General features: G+C 41.7%; 1 protein-coding gene across 2 annotated transcripts; it reads right to left on the minus strand.

Moving 5' to 3' along the window:
* Nucleotides 1–420: 420 nt before the first annotated feature.
* Nucleotides 421–15,531, minus strand: ipo7 (importin 7). Of its 2 annotated transcripts, none has more exons than XM_053411060.1 (25): nt 15,301–15,531; nt 12,320–12,401; nt 10,191–10,344; nt 9,921–10,079; nt 9,673–9,829; nt 9,314–9,403; nt 9,090–9,184; nt 8,925–9,009; nt 8,708–8,842; nt 8,364–8,463; nt 8,194–8,270; nt 7,991–8,107; nt 7,410–7,499; nt 7,119–7,284; nt 6,828–6,988; nt 5,774–5,902; nt 4,825–4,891; nt 4,566–4,691; nt 4,383–4,480; nt 4,187–4,282; nt 3,761–3,981; nt 3,368–3,576; nt 3,078–3,284; nt 2,868–2,984; nt 421–1,910 (listed from the first exon to the last, which is right to left on the minus strand). In XM_053411060.1, exons 1-25 carry the CDS (start codon nt 15,382–15,384, stop codon nt 1,813–1,815), a joined length of 3,120 nt encoding a protein of 1,039 aa, XP_053267035.1. In that variant the 5' UTR covers nt 15,385–15,531; the 3' UTR covers nt 421–1,812. The 2 variants fall into 2 exon arrangements, with proteins under 2 accessions (XP_053267035.1, XP_053266955.1); XM_053410980.1 differs by having other exon boundaries at nt 4,542–4,691.
* Between the last annotated feature and the right edge of the window lie 792 nt (nt 15,532–16,323).

Here is a 16,323-nt window from a genome sequence, read left to right on the forward strand (position 1 = left end):
CTTTAGGCACTTTACACAGTGGTGGAGACTCTGGCATCGAACTCGACCAGTTAGGTTGAAAGGACAGAAACTAGGGGGAGAGGAGATGGAGAGAGGAGCAAACAGGGAGACAGAGGATAAAGAGAGGGAGTAGACATTTTCCTCTGTTGTATTTAACACTGTCAGACTGGTTATGATGTCGTTGAAGACGCCTGCAAAGTAAAGCTCAGATGGTCATTAACCATCAAGGGTTTGATTTTGTGAATATTTCACATTTCATCTGTGACCGTGAATTCTTTCCTATAGCAAAAGTTGCTGGGAGGGGCAGGGGATACACATTTATTAAACAAGTGTATTCCTTTGTGAGCACAGCCAGCAGTGTTTGATAGGCGCTAACTAAATAGTGTGCACACCCATACCTGTAAATACAAGGCCAAATACTTGAGGCACAACAGAAACATTTATTTGGCTGAAAAGGTCCTCCTCAATATTTAATATGCACATTACAAACCTCGCTTGTGTGTTAATGTGATTAAACACTTGAATTAAAGTATATTTTAGTATAAAAAATAATAATGAAGATACATTTTCAGTTAATCCTGGAGCCTTCCTAGAGTCTAAGTCCATAACTAAGACTGGATTATAAACTGCTTTATGCAGTATCATCATTCATGTCTCACTTAATGGATTCCACAGGTTTCAGGCCACTGTCTTAGTTACGGAGGCTCTGTAGGGGGCAGTGTTTCAAACCAGGCCTGTATGAACTGACGAGTACACGTGTGGTGATTCTGTGCTCACAGGAGAGCAGAGCCCTCTGGTGGACAGAAATGTGCATGTATAAGGAAACACACACGGTCATGAATTCCCTTAGCTTTTTTTAATATGTTGTTGTATATATAGATGGGTCATCCATACACCAACCAAAAGCTTGAGACCTTCACGATGAGTCCAATTGTACATGCTTCAAATGATGTATCCAACTGTACTTTCAGTGCTCACAAACACATCCTGTAAGCAAAGCGAACACCAAGAGCATTCTCCTCCCCCCCCCCCTTGAATCAATGTTTCCGAGTTGCCCACTGATCCACTGTGTAAGCAGATGCGTGACAACCAGACATTAGAGAAGTCGCTTGCTGGGTAACAAAGTTACAGCGGTTTTCATTTTAAATAGTCTTCAATTAAAAAAATTTGCAGTCTGATACAGAAGGCTAGGAGACCTGAACAATATGAAAGTGCTAGTCATTAATTTACAGAGATCAGGCATCACATAGTGCTAAGAAGTATCCAATATGCTACATATGAATACAGCTGCTGACACCTTACAAATGCCTCTGGTTGTTTTTCAAGGCTACCTGAAAAATCAATAACCTTGGCTTGTATGTACATAAACATGAGTGTTTATGCAGAAAATAACGTAGATATCACCACTACCAGAGGTATAATCTTATCACGGCCGTATGGCCACAACAGTGATAATGAAATATTAAGTCCCATTATCAATTTCTAAACTGTTAATCCCCCAATTTTGTTTAAGTGGGAAAAAAAACAAAAAAAGAGTTGCCGTCGTGACATCCCTTCCACACTGGGCTCCAGAAGACAACGTTGTTCAGAGCTTCTTCTCTTGCATCGTGCTCAAGTTCTTGGTTTGTTTTCCCCAGCCATTGGTTGCATTTTGGTTGCTTTCCCACATCTTCTGGTGCTATTTCCCCATTTGACAGATTGAAGAATGACTGAGAAGAACCAGTTCTGGAACCACTACTTAAGGGAACAACACAAGCTTTTTTTCACTTCACTACAATCAGTCACAGAGTAATAAAAAGTAGAACGGAGGACTCAATTCATTCCTGGAGCAGTGCCTCCAAAGTTGAAAGTAGATGGCACCACTGGCGGCGTGAACTTGTACCCGCCGTGTTTCTCGATCATCTTGGATTCTGAAAGTAGACGATAAGCAAGAGAACTTTAAACATCACAAACAGACAGTTATCTTTCTCACTGTTCATATACTACACAGCTTGTGCTTGAACACCTCCTAAACATTTTCATTTTAACAGCCATTGGTTAAAGACTGATTTCATTAGCAAAGATTTGTTTTTCTCTTTTCATAATTGTCCAGTGCATACCACAGGAGATTTGGATTGTGAATGTTTTTATCCTGTTAAATTGAAAATCTGTATAAAATACTAAAGCCCTAAAATATAGTTCATGCTTTTAATTTGTTCACCCTTAGCTCAGGTGATGAGGCGTTCTCTAACATTTTCAGGTCAAACAAGCAGAATGATCCAGTATATTGGCTCTTATTGAATTATGATTACAATAAAATTCCTAATAATGAATATAAAGTATTATGTTTAACAAACTTGATTCAGTAGAGACCATAGACAGGATGGGGCCACTGTAGCGAGGTTCCACCAACAAATGCGCTTGATCAATCATGACGTTTCACACTAACTTATTAAAACCAGTTACCAGAGACATGGACAGTGTAACATACATCAGGGTGATACGAACTACATACGACTGAGCCATTTTTGAGAAAAATGTGTATTTCGACTTTAGTTTGTTTATTCCATGTCACATATGTGAAAACGGATTCAGGGTTTATACCAAACTGTGAAGCCAGCGATTTAGATGCTTTAACTACAGGTTTGTGAGCCATCGTGTCGTCTTTGTGTTCAGTCTATGGTCCAGGCTATGAATATTGTAGTGCTGTGCTTATTCCAGGCCAGTATATGGATAAAAAGTCATTAAAGATAATTTTGTCAACGGAGAGTCCGTATAAATAACAAAAAACAAGAAATGGTACGATGTAAAAAGTTGCTTTATTGTGTCAGACAGAAAAACCACGTCAGGTTTTCATTGAAAATGTGAGCGTCTCAGCTGGTTCTCACCATGTGCTGCCCGTCTCTGATCTGCGAGTGTGCCAATGTCCTGAAGCTGTTTGCCCTGCTCCTCATCAAGGGCTTGTGTAAGTGCCTGGTACCACGCTGGGTCACGGCTCTGGATATCTGCATCACAAAAGGCAGATTAGTGATTGATGTACAACATGGACACAAACTGATTCCCACAAGCTTTCATATAACACGTCCTGGTTGCCTTACTTTGTAGTATGGCTTTGAAGATCTGATACTCGTCCACCAAGTTGTCTTCATCATCTACAGCTGTATTGTAGCCTTCAAGTGCCGTCTCCTCAGCATCATCCTCCTCCCAGTCTTCATCGTCTCCGTCCTCTCCCGCCTGCTTCGCCAGCATCTCCAGGTACTCCTGACCCTCCTCGTCAATATCATCTTCGTCACTGCCCAGCTCCGCTGCATTCAGAGTCATGTTAACACCTTAACTCACCTTGCAGATATGGGATATGAAACACTTAATAAAAAGATCTGGGCCTTACCATTGTCGTCCTCTTCCTCCCCATTTTCATCATCATCGTCCTCGTCATTCTCATGCTCTGCTCGACAGGCATATGCCCTCTTGAGGCCACTGAACAGTAGGATGGCTGCTGGAAGAAGCTGACCAGCCACCTGGTTGATAGCCTGAGGTCTGTGGTCGAGGTCGATGAGGGCACAAAGCCCGAGAATGCACATCTTCCTGTCATGGAGGCTGTGAGAGGAAAACGTGGAAGAACAGGATTTAATAGGGCTTCCCAAAATAACAGCCGCTAAATTGCTGAGGAGGATGACAATAGTTTAGAAAGATAATTTGTCTCCTGTTCAAATTAGGCCTAAGACTTTTGTCCTGAGACTAAGGAAGGTTAATATTTAACAGGTTAATACAGTTCTCTCACCCAAGGAAGCAGTCGACATCTTTGAGCCACTGGGTTATGAAGTGGTTAGTGATTGGCTCAGTGTTGTTGGGAAAGCGCAGGTTCTCCAGGGTGTTGAGGAGAAGAGGGGGGCTGTAATAAAGTGCTGCGATGGCCACCTGCAGGCACATGGTCCTCAGCTCGCTGGTTTTCACCTCCCGCGTCAAACGCTCCAGTGCAGCAGTCACAAACAAGGGAACAACCTGCAACATCAACTTATTCCTTTAATAAAAGGAAACCAATTACAACAAACTTATATTAAAATTACGTACAAAAGACATTATTTTAAACTCCTAGCCAAATGGATGTCGTTGTACATCCTGCAGACGCATGTTTAGAGCGTGTGTAATTCTCTCTCCAGTTCAGTACTCTGAGCTAATAATTGGATTATGTTCATTAGACACTGACCTGATCAATGCCACGCCCTTTGCACTGCAGGATGATCACTTCCAACAGCTTTGCAGCATGGCACTCTGGATCCTCACCTGGATCACCTGTCAGGACCTGTGTGAAGTGACAAGCAAAGGTAAGCCTCACAACAACTGATCTCTGATGGGCAGAGTTATATCTCTTACACTACGTGTTCACTAGTCCTGCACTTTACCTTCTTGCACATGCTGTACATAATCTCCAGGTATTTGGTGTCGGATAGGAGGGTGTCTGTGTCAATTGTCACATAGTTGTGAAGGAGGGGCATCATATCTAAAACAGAAAGTCATTATTCCCTCATAGAAGAACATGGAGATTGTGTGAATGCCAGTACCTGTGAAGTGTCCTGGGCCAGTACCTGTGAAGTAGTCAAATCCATCCTGCTGGAAGACTTCGTACACCAGTGGGAGGAGCTGCCACATCTGTGGCGACACCTGCTGGCAGGTCAGGCTGTGAGCCAAGGACAGGATCTCCTCATAAAACTCTGAGAAAAAAAGTGAGACACTGGGTAAATATAGTTTATTATTGATGTCTCGTCTAATACAGGTAGACAGAGAGAGCTTTAATGTTACATGCAGGTAGAATGTGGAAAAACCAGTGGAACCAGTCCTGCTTACCCAGTACATGTTGCTGCAGCACAGTGCCAATCACCTGCAAGCAGATGCCCTCTAGTTGCTGGGTGATCTGAAAGAACACAGGGATTCAAAAGAAATGAGGATTTCAATCATTATGAGATAAAGTTGTACAAAGTTTCATCTGTGAGCAACAGCATGTTGTGAATAATACAAATATTATGTATCTTCCAATACCAGGCACTTGATTGACACATGTAGTAAATGAAACATTTGGGCACACATTGCTTAGATTGTGACAGTCTGGTTTGTGGAGCACTTATTAAAAACAAAGTACAAGAAAAATCTTAAATGTTTCAGAAAAAAGAATTTTATCCCAGTGTTAAAATGATATTTCAACAGAATACTTAAAATATTCCTACTTTATATAACTAAATGAAAAAGATTTTTCATTTCAGGATAGAATCTTTTATTGACTGATTCCATTCATCATCCATTCTGGTTCTAAAATCAATGTTAATCAGTGTTGAGGTGTGGAACAACCTTAAAAAAGTAATTATTTTGAGTTGAATGTTCTTTCATGCATCAGTCCTGTGATTTCACCCGATAAAAACAGATTGGAGTAATTCCAGTTCTTTGTAATAATGTGAGTAACAAAGATGAATGAAACCTGTATACAGTGGAAAATCCTCAGTGTAAAGCAAATCGAATTCTTGGCTTCAAGTAGCAGCAGTCCCATGTTTCAGCAAACATGGTGGCAGGGTGCTCTTTCTCTTTCTAGTGCCTGCTTCAGCATCATTGAGTCATTGGACATGGAGAGAACAGAGAGTGTTCCCGGCAGTAAGTGGGTGGCTCGAGTGTGTTGCAAGAACACTACAACAGACCAGAGCTGCTTCTGCAGAGGAAGTGGCCCTGAGATGAGCTTTCAGCCAGAAGAGTGAGAGGGAGTGTGTGTGTGTGTGGGGGCAGCATGCTTAGCAAATGCGATGCTAACCTCTTTATGGTCTTCCACCACACTTAGCAATGTGTCAATGGTGTTGAGGATGCCCATAGCGGTCACTGCCTTGTCATCTCCTCCTTCCTCATCAGGCCCCGTCTGAATCACCTGGTTGAACGTCATTGCCTGTCGAAGAGTGAACAGAGAATATTACGATTGCGTCTCTGGATTGTAATATCACGATATTTCACCATTAAGCATGACATCCTGGAACCTAAACTGTAGCCATTTGTGTGATTGTTTGGATTAGTCATAGAGTGACTCATTTCTGCTGACTGTACTCAGTCTTGTAAGTAAGTAGGATTGCAGTTCTCGTTCAAAACAGCCATGTTGGCCACTCCGCATTGAGGCCTCCCTTTGTCAGCTGCACAAACATGCAGCCTATCTCTCATTCTATCCTGTTTCAGACAACTTATGCTTAGTGACATGGTGCATTATTATGCAGTTAGTCTCCATTAGAAGATGGTAAATTGTGGCCATACATGGATACACATTGTCAGAAGCAATGCTCAGACTGTAGCATTCAAACCATGATTGTTTGGTACAACCCAGGTTGTGTCCTTGGATTCATGCTGCAGAAATCCAGATATCAGTCCAGGTTACGTTCTCATGTCTTCAACTGTTCACGGTTTGTGAGTCTGTGCCAACAGAAGCCTCAGATTTCTGTTCTTGGCTGAGAGGAGTGAAACTTAATCTCATAGTCTGCTGTCGTCATCAATTTCAGGGTTTAACTTGTGGTTCATTCTGAGATGTGTTTCTGCTCATCCCAATTGTAAAGTGGGGTTACACAAGTAACCGTATCTTGTGTCAGCTCCAACAAGTCTGTCCTTTCTACTCAGACCTCACTTTTTTTTCTTCTTTTTTTTAATAAATGGCAATACTCTGAATAAAACCTGGAGACTCCAGTGTGTGAAACTCCAAGATCGGCCCTTTCAGAGATAATCTAACCAGTCCATCCGGTACCAACTGCCACAGTCAAAGTCACTGGCATCACATTTCTGATTCTAATTCCTAATAAAGTGCTTGGTGGCTGTATAATGATTGTACTCACCAAGTGCTGTGTCATCTCCACTGCAATTGGAGTGACCTCCTCACTGTATTCACAGATCATCTTCTGTATGACATTGGTGAGATCATCGTTCTCCGTCTCCCTGACAATGTGCAGGAGTGCCTGCATCACTGGCCGGATGAAGGGGACGATGTATTCTTTGGCTGAAGAAAACCATGCATGGTTTAGTCGGACATTTATTATCTAAACTACTGGATTACACTTTATAAAAAGGAAAATCATTGTATGTAGTGCAGGTAAAAAACTATGAGCTGTATGACCGTGCTTTCTCACCTTTCTCCTGGTTGCTGATGAGGACCTGCAGCGCAATAGCTGCCTCCACCTTGACCGGCATCTCGTTGTCATTGATTAGACAGAGACGGGTCAACTCCAGAGCCGTCTGCAGGTTCTGGTCACTTTTGAACTTCACCTCACAGAAGTAATGGAGCACCCAGCAGGCCTGTGAAAACAGACGGGTTGAGAAAAATGTGGCAGGACAAATTAAAGATCATAAACTAAACTAATATTACAAGTTTGTGTTATTATAAAGCCACTTTATTCTGGCTGTTGGGAAATTGTACTTACTCTGGCTCGCATGTAGCCCAGTTCATTGCGAAACAGGGGGAAGACATGATTCTGGAGCATGAACTCCATCTGGTCTTTATATATTTTTTTCTGTGTGAAAGAAATAAAACTGTCAAATTACACGAGACAGTCAAACACACTCTACATCATTTACCCCATATGTTTTGCATTTTCATCTTTTACCGAAAGTCCATCTATTGCATTTTTGATCATTTCTAGAAAGATGCTTTTCAAATCAAAAGCGGGCACATCATTTTGAACACTTCAAAGCATCAGTATTGAATTTTTGGTTAATAGATAATTAAACGTGTGTCAAACCACACCTAAGTAGGCAAACTCGTTTTCATCATCTCCAATTGTCCACAGCTAAAACGACTTCTTCACAATCATCTCTTTAGGCACTTTGACCATTATTTACAAATGAACGCTCACAAGGGTTGACACAATAAAGGGCACTGTGCGATGAAAGTCCTGTTTGCTGCAATACGTTACAAATGCTCAACATCTGCTTCGCTCAGCAAGAATGTGTAGCATAGAGAAACTGTTAAACAGTGTAAATGTGTCTTTTAAGAGCTGGTTACCTTCAGCAGGATTTCAGCCAAGGAGCCTATCATATGGAGGGCACCATCCTTTTTCCTGGGGTCAGAGGCGGGATCAGTGAGGATCTGGTAGCAGTAGCCCATTGTCTTTTGCAGAACCTAAACAGAGACAAGCAAAAAATGTGATCAATATTCAGCCTTCATTAGTTGAGGGAAATGTCTCTTACCAACTTATTTCAGCTCACCTCTTTCCTCTTGTTGCAGGCAGTGAACAGGAGTGTCTGGGCTGCTGTCGTTGGGGAAATGAAGTCCTCGAACACATCTAAAGGGGACAGCAGAGATTGAGAGTAATTGTTAGTTCTCACTGATGAACCAAATTACTTTTGGTTTACAGGCACTGACTTTCTCTGCTTACCAAATTTCATGCGGATGTACTCGTATGGATCCTCCTGCCACAGTTCCTCATCACTATCTGTGTAACACATGAGTGGGAAAACCACATCCTGGATGATGCCCTGAAAAACAAAATTAAGAGGTCACAAACAGGAAGTGGTGTGTACACTATTTGTTTTTAATGTGTTCTTTTGTCCAACGTTCTTGAACCTATCAATTTTTGGTTGAAACTGTATGAATATTCATTGTAGAAGTATTATGGTAAAGCACCAATCACTTGAACAATTTTTTTCTGCACAGCAAACATGCAAGACTTTTCATTTGCAGAATTGTAAAACACTTCCTGGATTGAACATGCTGTATTACCTGGATGTGTGGTTTGAGGTTTTTCCAGGTCAGAGCGTGTGCTATGCCCTGGTTGATATAGTTGAGTGTCTGTTGGAGTACTCTGGGAGCCACATATTGCTTTTCCTTATACTGGTATAAGACTTTCAGCAGCACCTAGACAAACGCGTAAAGAAATTCACTATGTGCATTCAAAATAAACAGTTCATTCCAACATGACATCTTCTGAAGTCCTCACCTGTTGTGCAGGAACTGCATATTCCTTGAGGAAAAGTTCAGCAAACTCTCCGTACTCTTTGGTTGTGTTGCCTGGGCTTCCATACCTGAATGCAGGATACAGTTGTTATTGTTGAAACATTAGCAGGAATTATTTAAAAAAAGCTACGAATCGTTAGACGATTACCTCTCGAATAGGCGAGCCAAGATGTGAAGGGCCCACTTCTTACACTTCCACCATGGCAGCTCAGGCCGCTCATCTTCATCTACCTGCATTGTTTCCTGTACAGACCAAGGACCACGTCAGCACAGTCCGCTTGCGGAAGAATTTAATGTGTGCATCTCCGAAACCGAACAATGTCAGGAGTGACGGATAATATTAGGTAGAATGAATTAAAATTGTCTCCTTACCGGAGGAACGTCTCTATCAACTACTGCTTTCAGGATCTCCATCCATTCCGTCAGGTTTTGTCTGTTGATGAGTTCCAGGGGAAGATTGTACTGGGGAGACAAACCAAGAGTTAGTGTTATATAAAATCCCAAATCATAATGTAATTAGATTATGCCTAAAGGTGGATATTATGAATGAAGAGATTTCAATGAACAAAGCAGGTGTTTTTCAACTGTAGTTAGACTTTTTCAGATGGGGCTGTGCTCAACTTTGTCGTAAGGTCATGGCAAGGTCTCGACCTCACTATGACCTTATGAAAACTTAAAGAGCAGTTTGTGGTCCCGAGCTGAGAGGAAGGTGTTCGGTGTTGTGATGTTACCTGGAAGAGGGCATAGAGGATTTTGAAGATCTGCTTCTGTATGAGGACAGAGTCACTGGAGTGGTCTGGGAGCAGCTGGATAAAACGATCTTTCAGCATGGGCATGAAGATGTGCATGGCGGCTACGAGAGGCTGACGCTCCTCTGGTTTCTTATATCTGTTTCACAAATTGGCCACAAGAGAACAACATTAACCAAATGTCATGTACCAACGATGTAATGTGAAATTAAGACTGAGAAATGTCGTACTCGTAGTTTTTGACAAGCTGGTAAAGGCAGAGCAAGATGCCCAGCCACCCTGCACTGTTGTCTGACTGCAGGTAGAAGCCGATCTTGTCCACGATGGCCGTCCACTTGCCGGGGTAGTCGTGCTTGATCATGTGGTGGATACATGTTGTCAACTGGACCCTGACGAGTTCAAAAGGGAAGGATGAACAGGGGCTCAGGAGGGAACATGGATGGACAATAAAATCTCCTGACCTCCTCTCACTCAACCCAGTCTACAAGGTGAGCGTTTACCTGATGCGCTCTGGGGAGTGGATGATGGCCTCTACGATGCTGTCTCGAATGAACTGCCTGTCTTCGTCAGGGATGTTATTGACAGGTGGCTCTGTGGCTGAAACTTCTCCGTCACTCCAGTGCTGGGTTATCATGTTCTTAAGGTAAATCACACCTAGATAGAAAAAGATAAAAAGTCCCACATGAGTCAGCCTTTTAATGGCACGTTCAGAGCACAAACCAAACTTGTTGTGGTCAACTTGGGCAAAGCATTCGGTGACCATGATATTTAAAACATCTGAAAAATATTAAATTTATGCATTTATCATTAGTTTTAAGTGCGATAGATCAAAAATACTCCCTTCCTCCTGTACTTAGCTTAAAACCATGCGCTCCCCATTAAGCTCTCTAAACTCTGTTGGTGCACAACCAAATTGTTACCATCAAATTGACTGCATATACATCATTATGACTGCATTACGACACAGTAGTGTGTGATTTCAGAGCCGTGTGAAGCCTAAACCGGAGGAACACATTTTCCATTTGTAGTTCAGTAGATTTGAATGTGGCCCCAGAGTGTCAACTGGGTTCCATTGCACAATGTGGGGCCCCACTCTGAGTTGTGTGGCTTCGCAGAGTGAGGCATCGGAGGGAGTGGAAGAGTGAGGGCTGGGAAGCAGACGTCAGACTGCTGACACAAATGTCCACACCGCTGGCGAGGCGATTTTAATCTAGCCTATCAATGCTGACAGAGCATTAAACCACCTACCTCTGCCTATTACACCAAACTACACTGACGTCCCAACAATGGAAATCCCCTGAGAATCTGTCCTTTAAATTCAGGGAAATTTGTTGAAAATATATCTCTTATGACAAATTATTGAAAACATAATATGCATGATATAGAATTGGCCTAAACATGGTAAACTACATACTTTAGTGTCAGTATTAGGATTTAATGACAAAAACATAGAATGAACAGTTCTGGTAGCACTGCTCTTTGCAGAATTCTTTGTGTTTTGTTTGCTGAGTTTAAGGACACATTTATATTCTATCATCACGGCGACACACTAAGAGATAGAAGCTAAATTAGCCCGGCCCAAGATAATGACTAATACAGTAAATGTAGACAATGTGCATACTTCACTTGTGACCATATTCTGACAGCGTCTGGGCCGTCCTCAGGAGTTGCTCCTCAATTCTACTCTGAACACCGTCAGACATTCTTCCTACAGCTGGAAAAGTGATTTATTGCACCAAAGCACCCAGCTCTAGAACTGCTTAATTTACTCGTACAGTTATTAGTAATATGGGGCTCCTAGTACTATTAGTACTAGGAGGCGGACGCAATGATTCAGATACTCTCAGTGCACATTTTTGGAACAACTTTGTTCAAGTTTGTAATTCAGACCATTAGTTTTTTTTTTTTCTGCTATCGACACAAATTCCACAGAGAGGCATTTTTGTTTAAAGCAACAGAGGCTATATTTAACCAACTTCATATGTCCCCTACACTTCAGCCTCACAAAAACAGAAGTGTGAATCATGTCATCATCACTAAATAATCTTTTCTGAAACCATTATATAAGTGACCTGTTTTGCTTGGGGTCATGGCAAATATCAAGTCCATTTCTGATCTAATGCAGTTTGACAAAATTGGAGTCAGATGCACAAAAAAAAGCAGCAAGTAGCAATAGAATGGGGGGGACTTGGACTGAATAACATGACCTAACATACTATATTACTCTGAGCAGACTAGGTGGAGGGAAAAAAAAGATGTTTACCTTTATCCCAATAATAAATGTGTTAAAATTGTTATGAGTGCCTTCGCCTTTTAGGTAGTTTGGGAGAATATTTTTACTTTCTGCCTTTTTGGTATAACCTGTATGTATTAGGGCACATCCTGCACATGTTTGCATCCTCCACCTCAGCTTTTAAAGACCTCCTTCACCCAAATCTGATTAGACAAATCAGTTCATTGAGAAGACTGGCTGGTCCCATTCCAGCAGAAAGAAGAACTGAATCTTTATGTCAAGTGTTTCTTATAAAAGAGAACCTGACATTACAACACAATGAATGTGTTTCATCTAGTTATATTTCATATCACCCTTGGCTGAAGGTGAAAACTGTTGACAGGAGTAGAGACTCACCTGCTTGCCTGACAGGCAAATCCAGTTGATCAGACATGGTGACCCGCAGCAGAGTGGACACAAAGTTCACCTGGGTGTGACCCTATAAATCAGAATTAAAAACAGCTTAAGTAAATCCGGTTACAAACAGTATTGAGAAATGTTGACAAAAAAAGCAGACCGTGCTTTTTTAACTTTTTTAAATTCAGAAATATTTTGGGAATTGTTGGCATTTTTACATCAAGTAAAAAAAAAAAACATGGACTATAGTCTCCTTTAGACAAAATCTATCATTACAATTCGAAAACTTTGAGTTATCAGAGAAAAACAAACACATTGAGTTGTTTAAAATGGTCAATTATCATAAAAAACAATGATCAGATTACCCAGCTGTGATCCACAATACTGCAAGTCATTTTAGCCAATACTGTGGCATTACAATACATTTTCTGACCTAAATAAGATTAAGGATTTACAGATAAAACCATTTTCTTTTCCTGAGAGGAAAATTGCATTTTGTGTTTGCCTTTGAAATTGCAAAGGTGGAAAGTGACATGAGATGTACTGAGCAGTTTGTTTTGTAGGGATATCACCGTATGTCATTCGTTTGTGCTTTGAGCCAGGCTGCAGCACAAATGAAGCACATTTTTTAGGTGCATATAATGATTTAAGCATTTTGTTGACTCTTATTTTCCATTCATTTGGCCCTTTTTCACGTAAAAAGAGCCACCACTAACGATGCATTGTTAGTGGCAATATGCTCAATTCCAACCCTATGTTTTAAACTAGAGTAGGTCTGCATGATTCACAGTTAGAAAAAAGGTTCTTATTTATTGTGAACTTCCTGTGATGCAGTCCCTCGGTCAAGCCTCTTAACTGTAATGGTGAATATTAGCCCAGGCCTCCTGACGCCTCCTTAAGGGCCCAAGTTCTTCTGATTGGCTGATAATCTGGAAGCTTGCTGAGGGGCCGGACACCCAGCGATCGTGAGCCCCGCCTTATCCTCTGACCAATGTAGAGGTTCTGAAGCAAACTGAAAGTAACTGACTGGTAGCTAAAACCAAATAAAATAACATTGTGGAAACTGCAACTTCTCAAATTTCAACAAACAATTCAAACAATTGTTAGGGTTATCCAAAGTGGACACTTAAATCCCTGCAATCTTCAGACCCATGATAGCATCTAATGAAGTGGAAGCAGAGAAATTTGTAGAACTGAATTTTTGCTACTCAGAGCCAGCTAGAAAACATTCACATGTATGAAGTTAACTAAGAAAAGTTTCCGAAAAAGGAAATAAAAACACCGTAGACTGCCACGGAGGAATCGTTTTTGGGTGGAGCTGAACATCTACCATGACTGACATAAGTTGAATATAAAAAATAAGATAGACCTTACTTTGTAAAAATTGTTGGCCATGGCATTATGATCGGACTGTGTAACACAATGTGTCTTACGTAACACAATCCAGGCATAAAAAAATATAACCATTAAAAGTCTCAGCCCTGCATTCACTTAAATCACCATAACCTAGACAGGTAGTCATGATTTACTAAGCCGAATGTTCGTATATGTTGAACATAGAATAGAACATACTAAGTGATGATGACCCTGTTAAGGAGAGCAATGTGCCCCCCACAGATCCTCACATCATTGATTCCGTCTTGGATAACATAATACAGAACAGCTTTGGAAAGTCAGGGCTGGTAATAACAAATGTTATTTATATATATATTGATAAATTGCTTATGCATGTAAAAGCACAGCAAGGATGTCTAACACATAACTGATCTACCTTAGAAGAAGATGCTTTGCTATTGATTGAGTTTGTCATTCTCTCCCTCATAAATAAGAGATTAAAACCACTGAGAATCAGCCTTTAAATTGAGGACACATTTATTTTTGATAATTATTGATATCGACTGGTGTGAATTTTCATATCAATATAATTCTTGGCCTTATTGCCCAGTGACAGGTTGCGCAACATCTGGCTGCCTTAGTACCAAGAAGACGGAATAAGTGTACCTTTAAAAAGGTAAAACATTAACACTAAATATGAATTTGATCTGGGATTTGTGACTCTACCCTCGAACGCAGTAAACAGGCACATTTAAACGACTTACTTTAGAGTGATTTTAACAGTTTATTCTTGGTCATTTCAATTATTTATAAACGGTTTAACTGATGGATTTGATTAATTTATTTAAGTATAGCAGAACTGGCAGTTCAGGAGAGACAACAACTTTGTAAGCACACAACATTGCTAACGTGCTCACATGGAGGTCGGCTAACTTAAAACTCCATTTTGTGACGTTTTTCACGAAGTAACTTCACTCACCAAACATATATCAGGTGGGACTGAGGCAAATAATAGCTTTGAAAAGGTTGTTGGTGCCAATTTACTCAGTATTTTAAAATAAATGCATCACTTCGGGGCTTGTCACAGTGACACGTGAGCAGCAGCTATGTAGCAGCACATCCAACAAGTAGCTCCGTTAGCTGGTGTTAGCCACAAAGCTACACATCACTAGCCTCCATTTGACACGCTCAGTGCTACATGCCCCGCGGTCACTCAGTTTATTTTACCTCTCGGGACACCGGTCACATAATGACGGTGTCGTGTCAGCTCTGATATTAATCGTAACCCGGCCGAGGCTGCGTGTGACGAGCTAACAATTGCCTCCTGAGCATGACAAGAAGGGTTAGCTTGTTTAGCATTAGCTACACAGCTGGCTCAGGCGAATACTGACGTCGGTTCCTGGAATCGACGCTATTTCTTATCGCGGCCGGATTCGTGATATCGTCCCCGCGGTTGTGTTGGGGGTGAGGCTGGGAGACATGGGGGTGTTATGTGGGTCGAGTGGCGGAATTTCGCTCCGGCTCGGTCACGGGCAGCGGAGCGCCGTCTGCGTGATCGCACCATCTTGATGTTGTGAACGGCCCAGGCCCGAGCCGAGACCGCGCCACAACTGCCTTCACCATTACAGGCTCGTCTCAACTTTTACCTCGTTCAGCTGCCTCTCCGCGGCCTCCCGCAGGATGGGGTCCATCGTCCCCCGAAGGGCCTCGACCAAATGCTCGGGATCCATGGCGAACGCTCTGTTTTACGGCTCGGATTTTAATATTTCAGAGGACTCTCAATTCCCAGTCACTGCGCACATGGACGCACGGCTCTCCGGTTACCAGCGATGTGTCCTCCCGTGTCGAGGCTTCGAGGCTTGTGTTGATGACGTTTGTGCTGACGTCCAAAGCCTCGCGAGCCGGCCGTACCATGTGACCGAGTCAGGAAATGGTTCGCGGGTTCGGCGTGCGATTCGAAATATAAGGGGCAGCGAAACGCAATGTAACCCCCCCCCCCCCCCTCCCTCACATGTTGTGGACTTTGGACTTTATTGCACGTTTGTTTGCAAAAAAGAAATCGTCTGAAACCCAGCACTGTGATAAATATGTAATTATAAATAAAAAAGAATAAAATGTTGTCTATATTTTACGTGTTAAATGTTGTCCCTACTAGTAACACAAGCACAATCACATCACAACCCTCTGCCCAATTTGTTTCCACTTTCCCTTTTGACCCCGCCATTGTATCATAAAGACAGACACAATAATAATGAGTTCATAATTGATGTATTGGCATCACATTTTTACATTACATTTTAATTTTTCATTTACCTGACGCTTTCAAAGCGACTTACAATAAGTGCATTCAATCCCGAAGGTAAAAACCCAGAACAACAACAATTAAGAAAGTACAATTTCTTCAAAAATAAAGCAAAACTACAAAGTGCTATACGTAAGTGCCATTTAAGTGCTACTAAATTGTTAGTTTCAAAATTCACAAACATCATTCATTTATTCAATTCAAAGCCTCACATACCAAAGCCATGGTGTCATTATAACCACTGAAGTAAAGTGTATGTTCCTCAGAATGATGAGATCAAATGCACAACACTAGGCTTGGACAGATTTGCTGTGGAGTCCTGAAGGACTCATGAGGAAGAGAATGGACCGACTTTGGAGCACCAGCT

The sequence above is a fragment of the Pleuronectes platessa genome, chromosome 1 (assembly GCF_947347685.1).
Source record: "Pleuronectes platessa chromosome 1, fPlePla1.1, whole genome shotgun sequence".
NCBI classification, from domain to species: domain Eukaryota; kingdom Metazoa; phylum Chordata; class Actinopteri; order Pleuronectiformes; family Pleuronectidae; genus Pleuronectes; species Pleuronectes platessa.

Coding starts and splice junctions, on each gene's coding strand:
- ipo7 (XM_053410980.1), bottom strand. CDS start 15,384: ATGGATCCCGAGCATTTGGTCGAGGCCCTTCGGGGGACGATGGACCCC. Junction 10,345..12,319: donor TTTGCCTGTCAGGCAAGCAG/GTGAGTCTCTAC, acceptor TTTTCTATCTAG/GTGTGATTTACCTTAAGAAC. Junction 4,481..4,541: donor TGGCCCAGGACACTTCACAG/GTACTGGCATTC, acceptor TTTCTGTTTTAG/ATATGATGCCCCTCCTTCAC.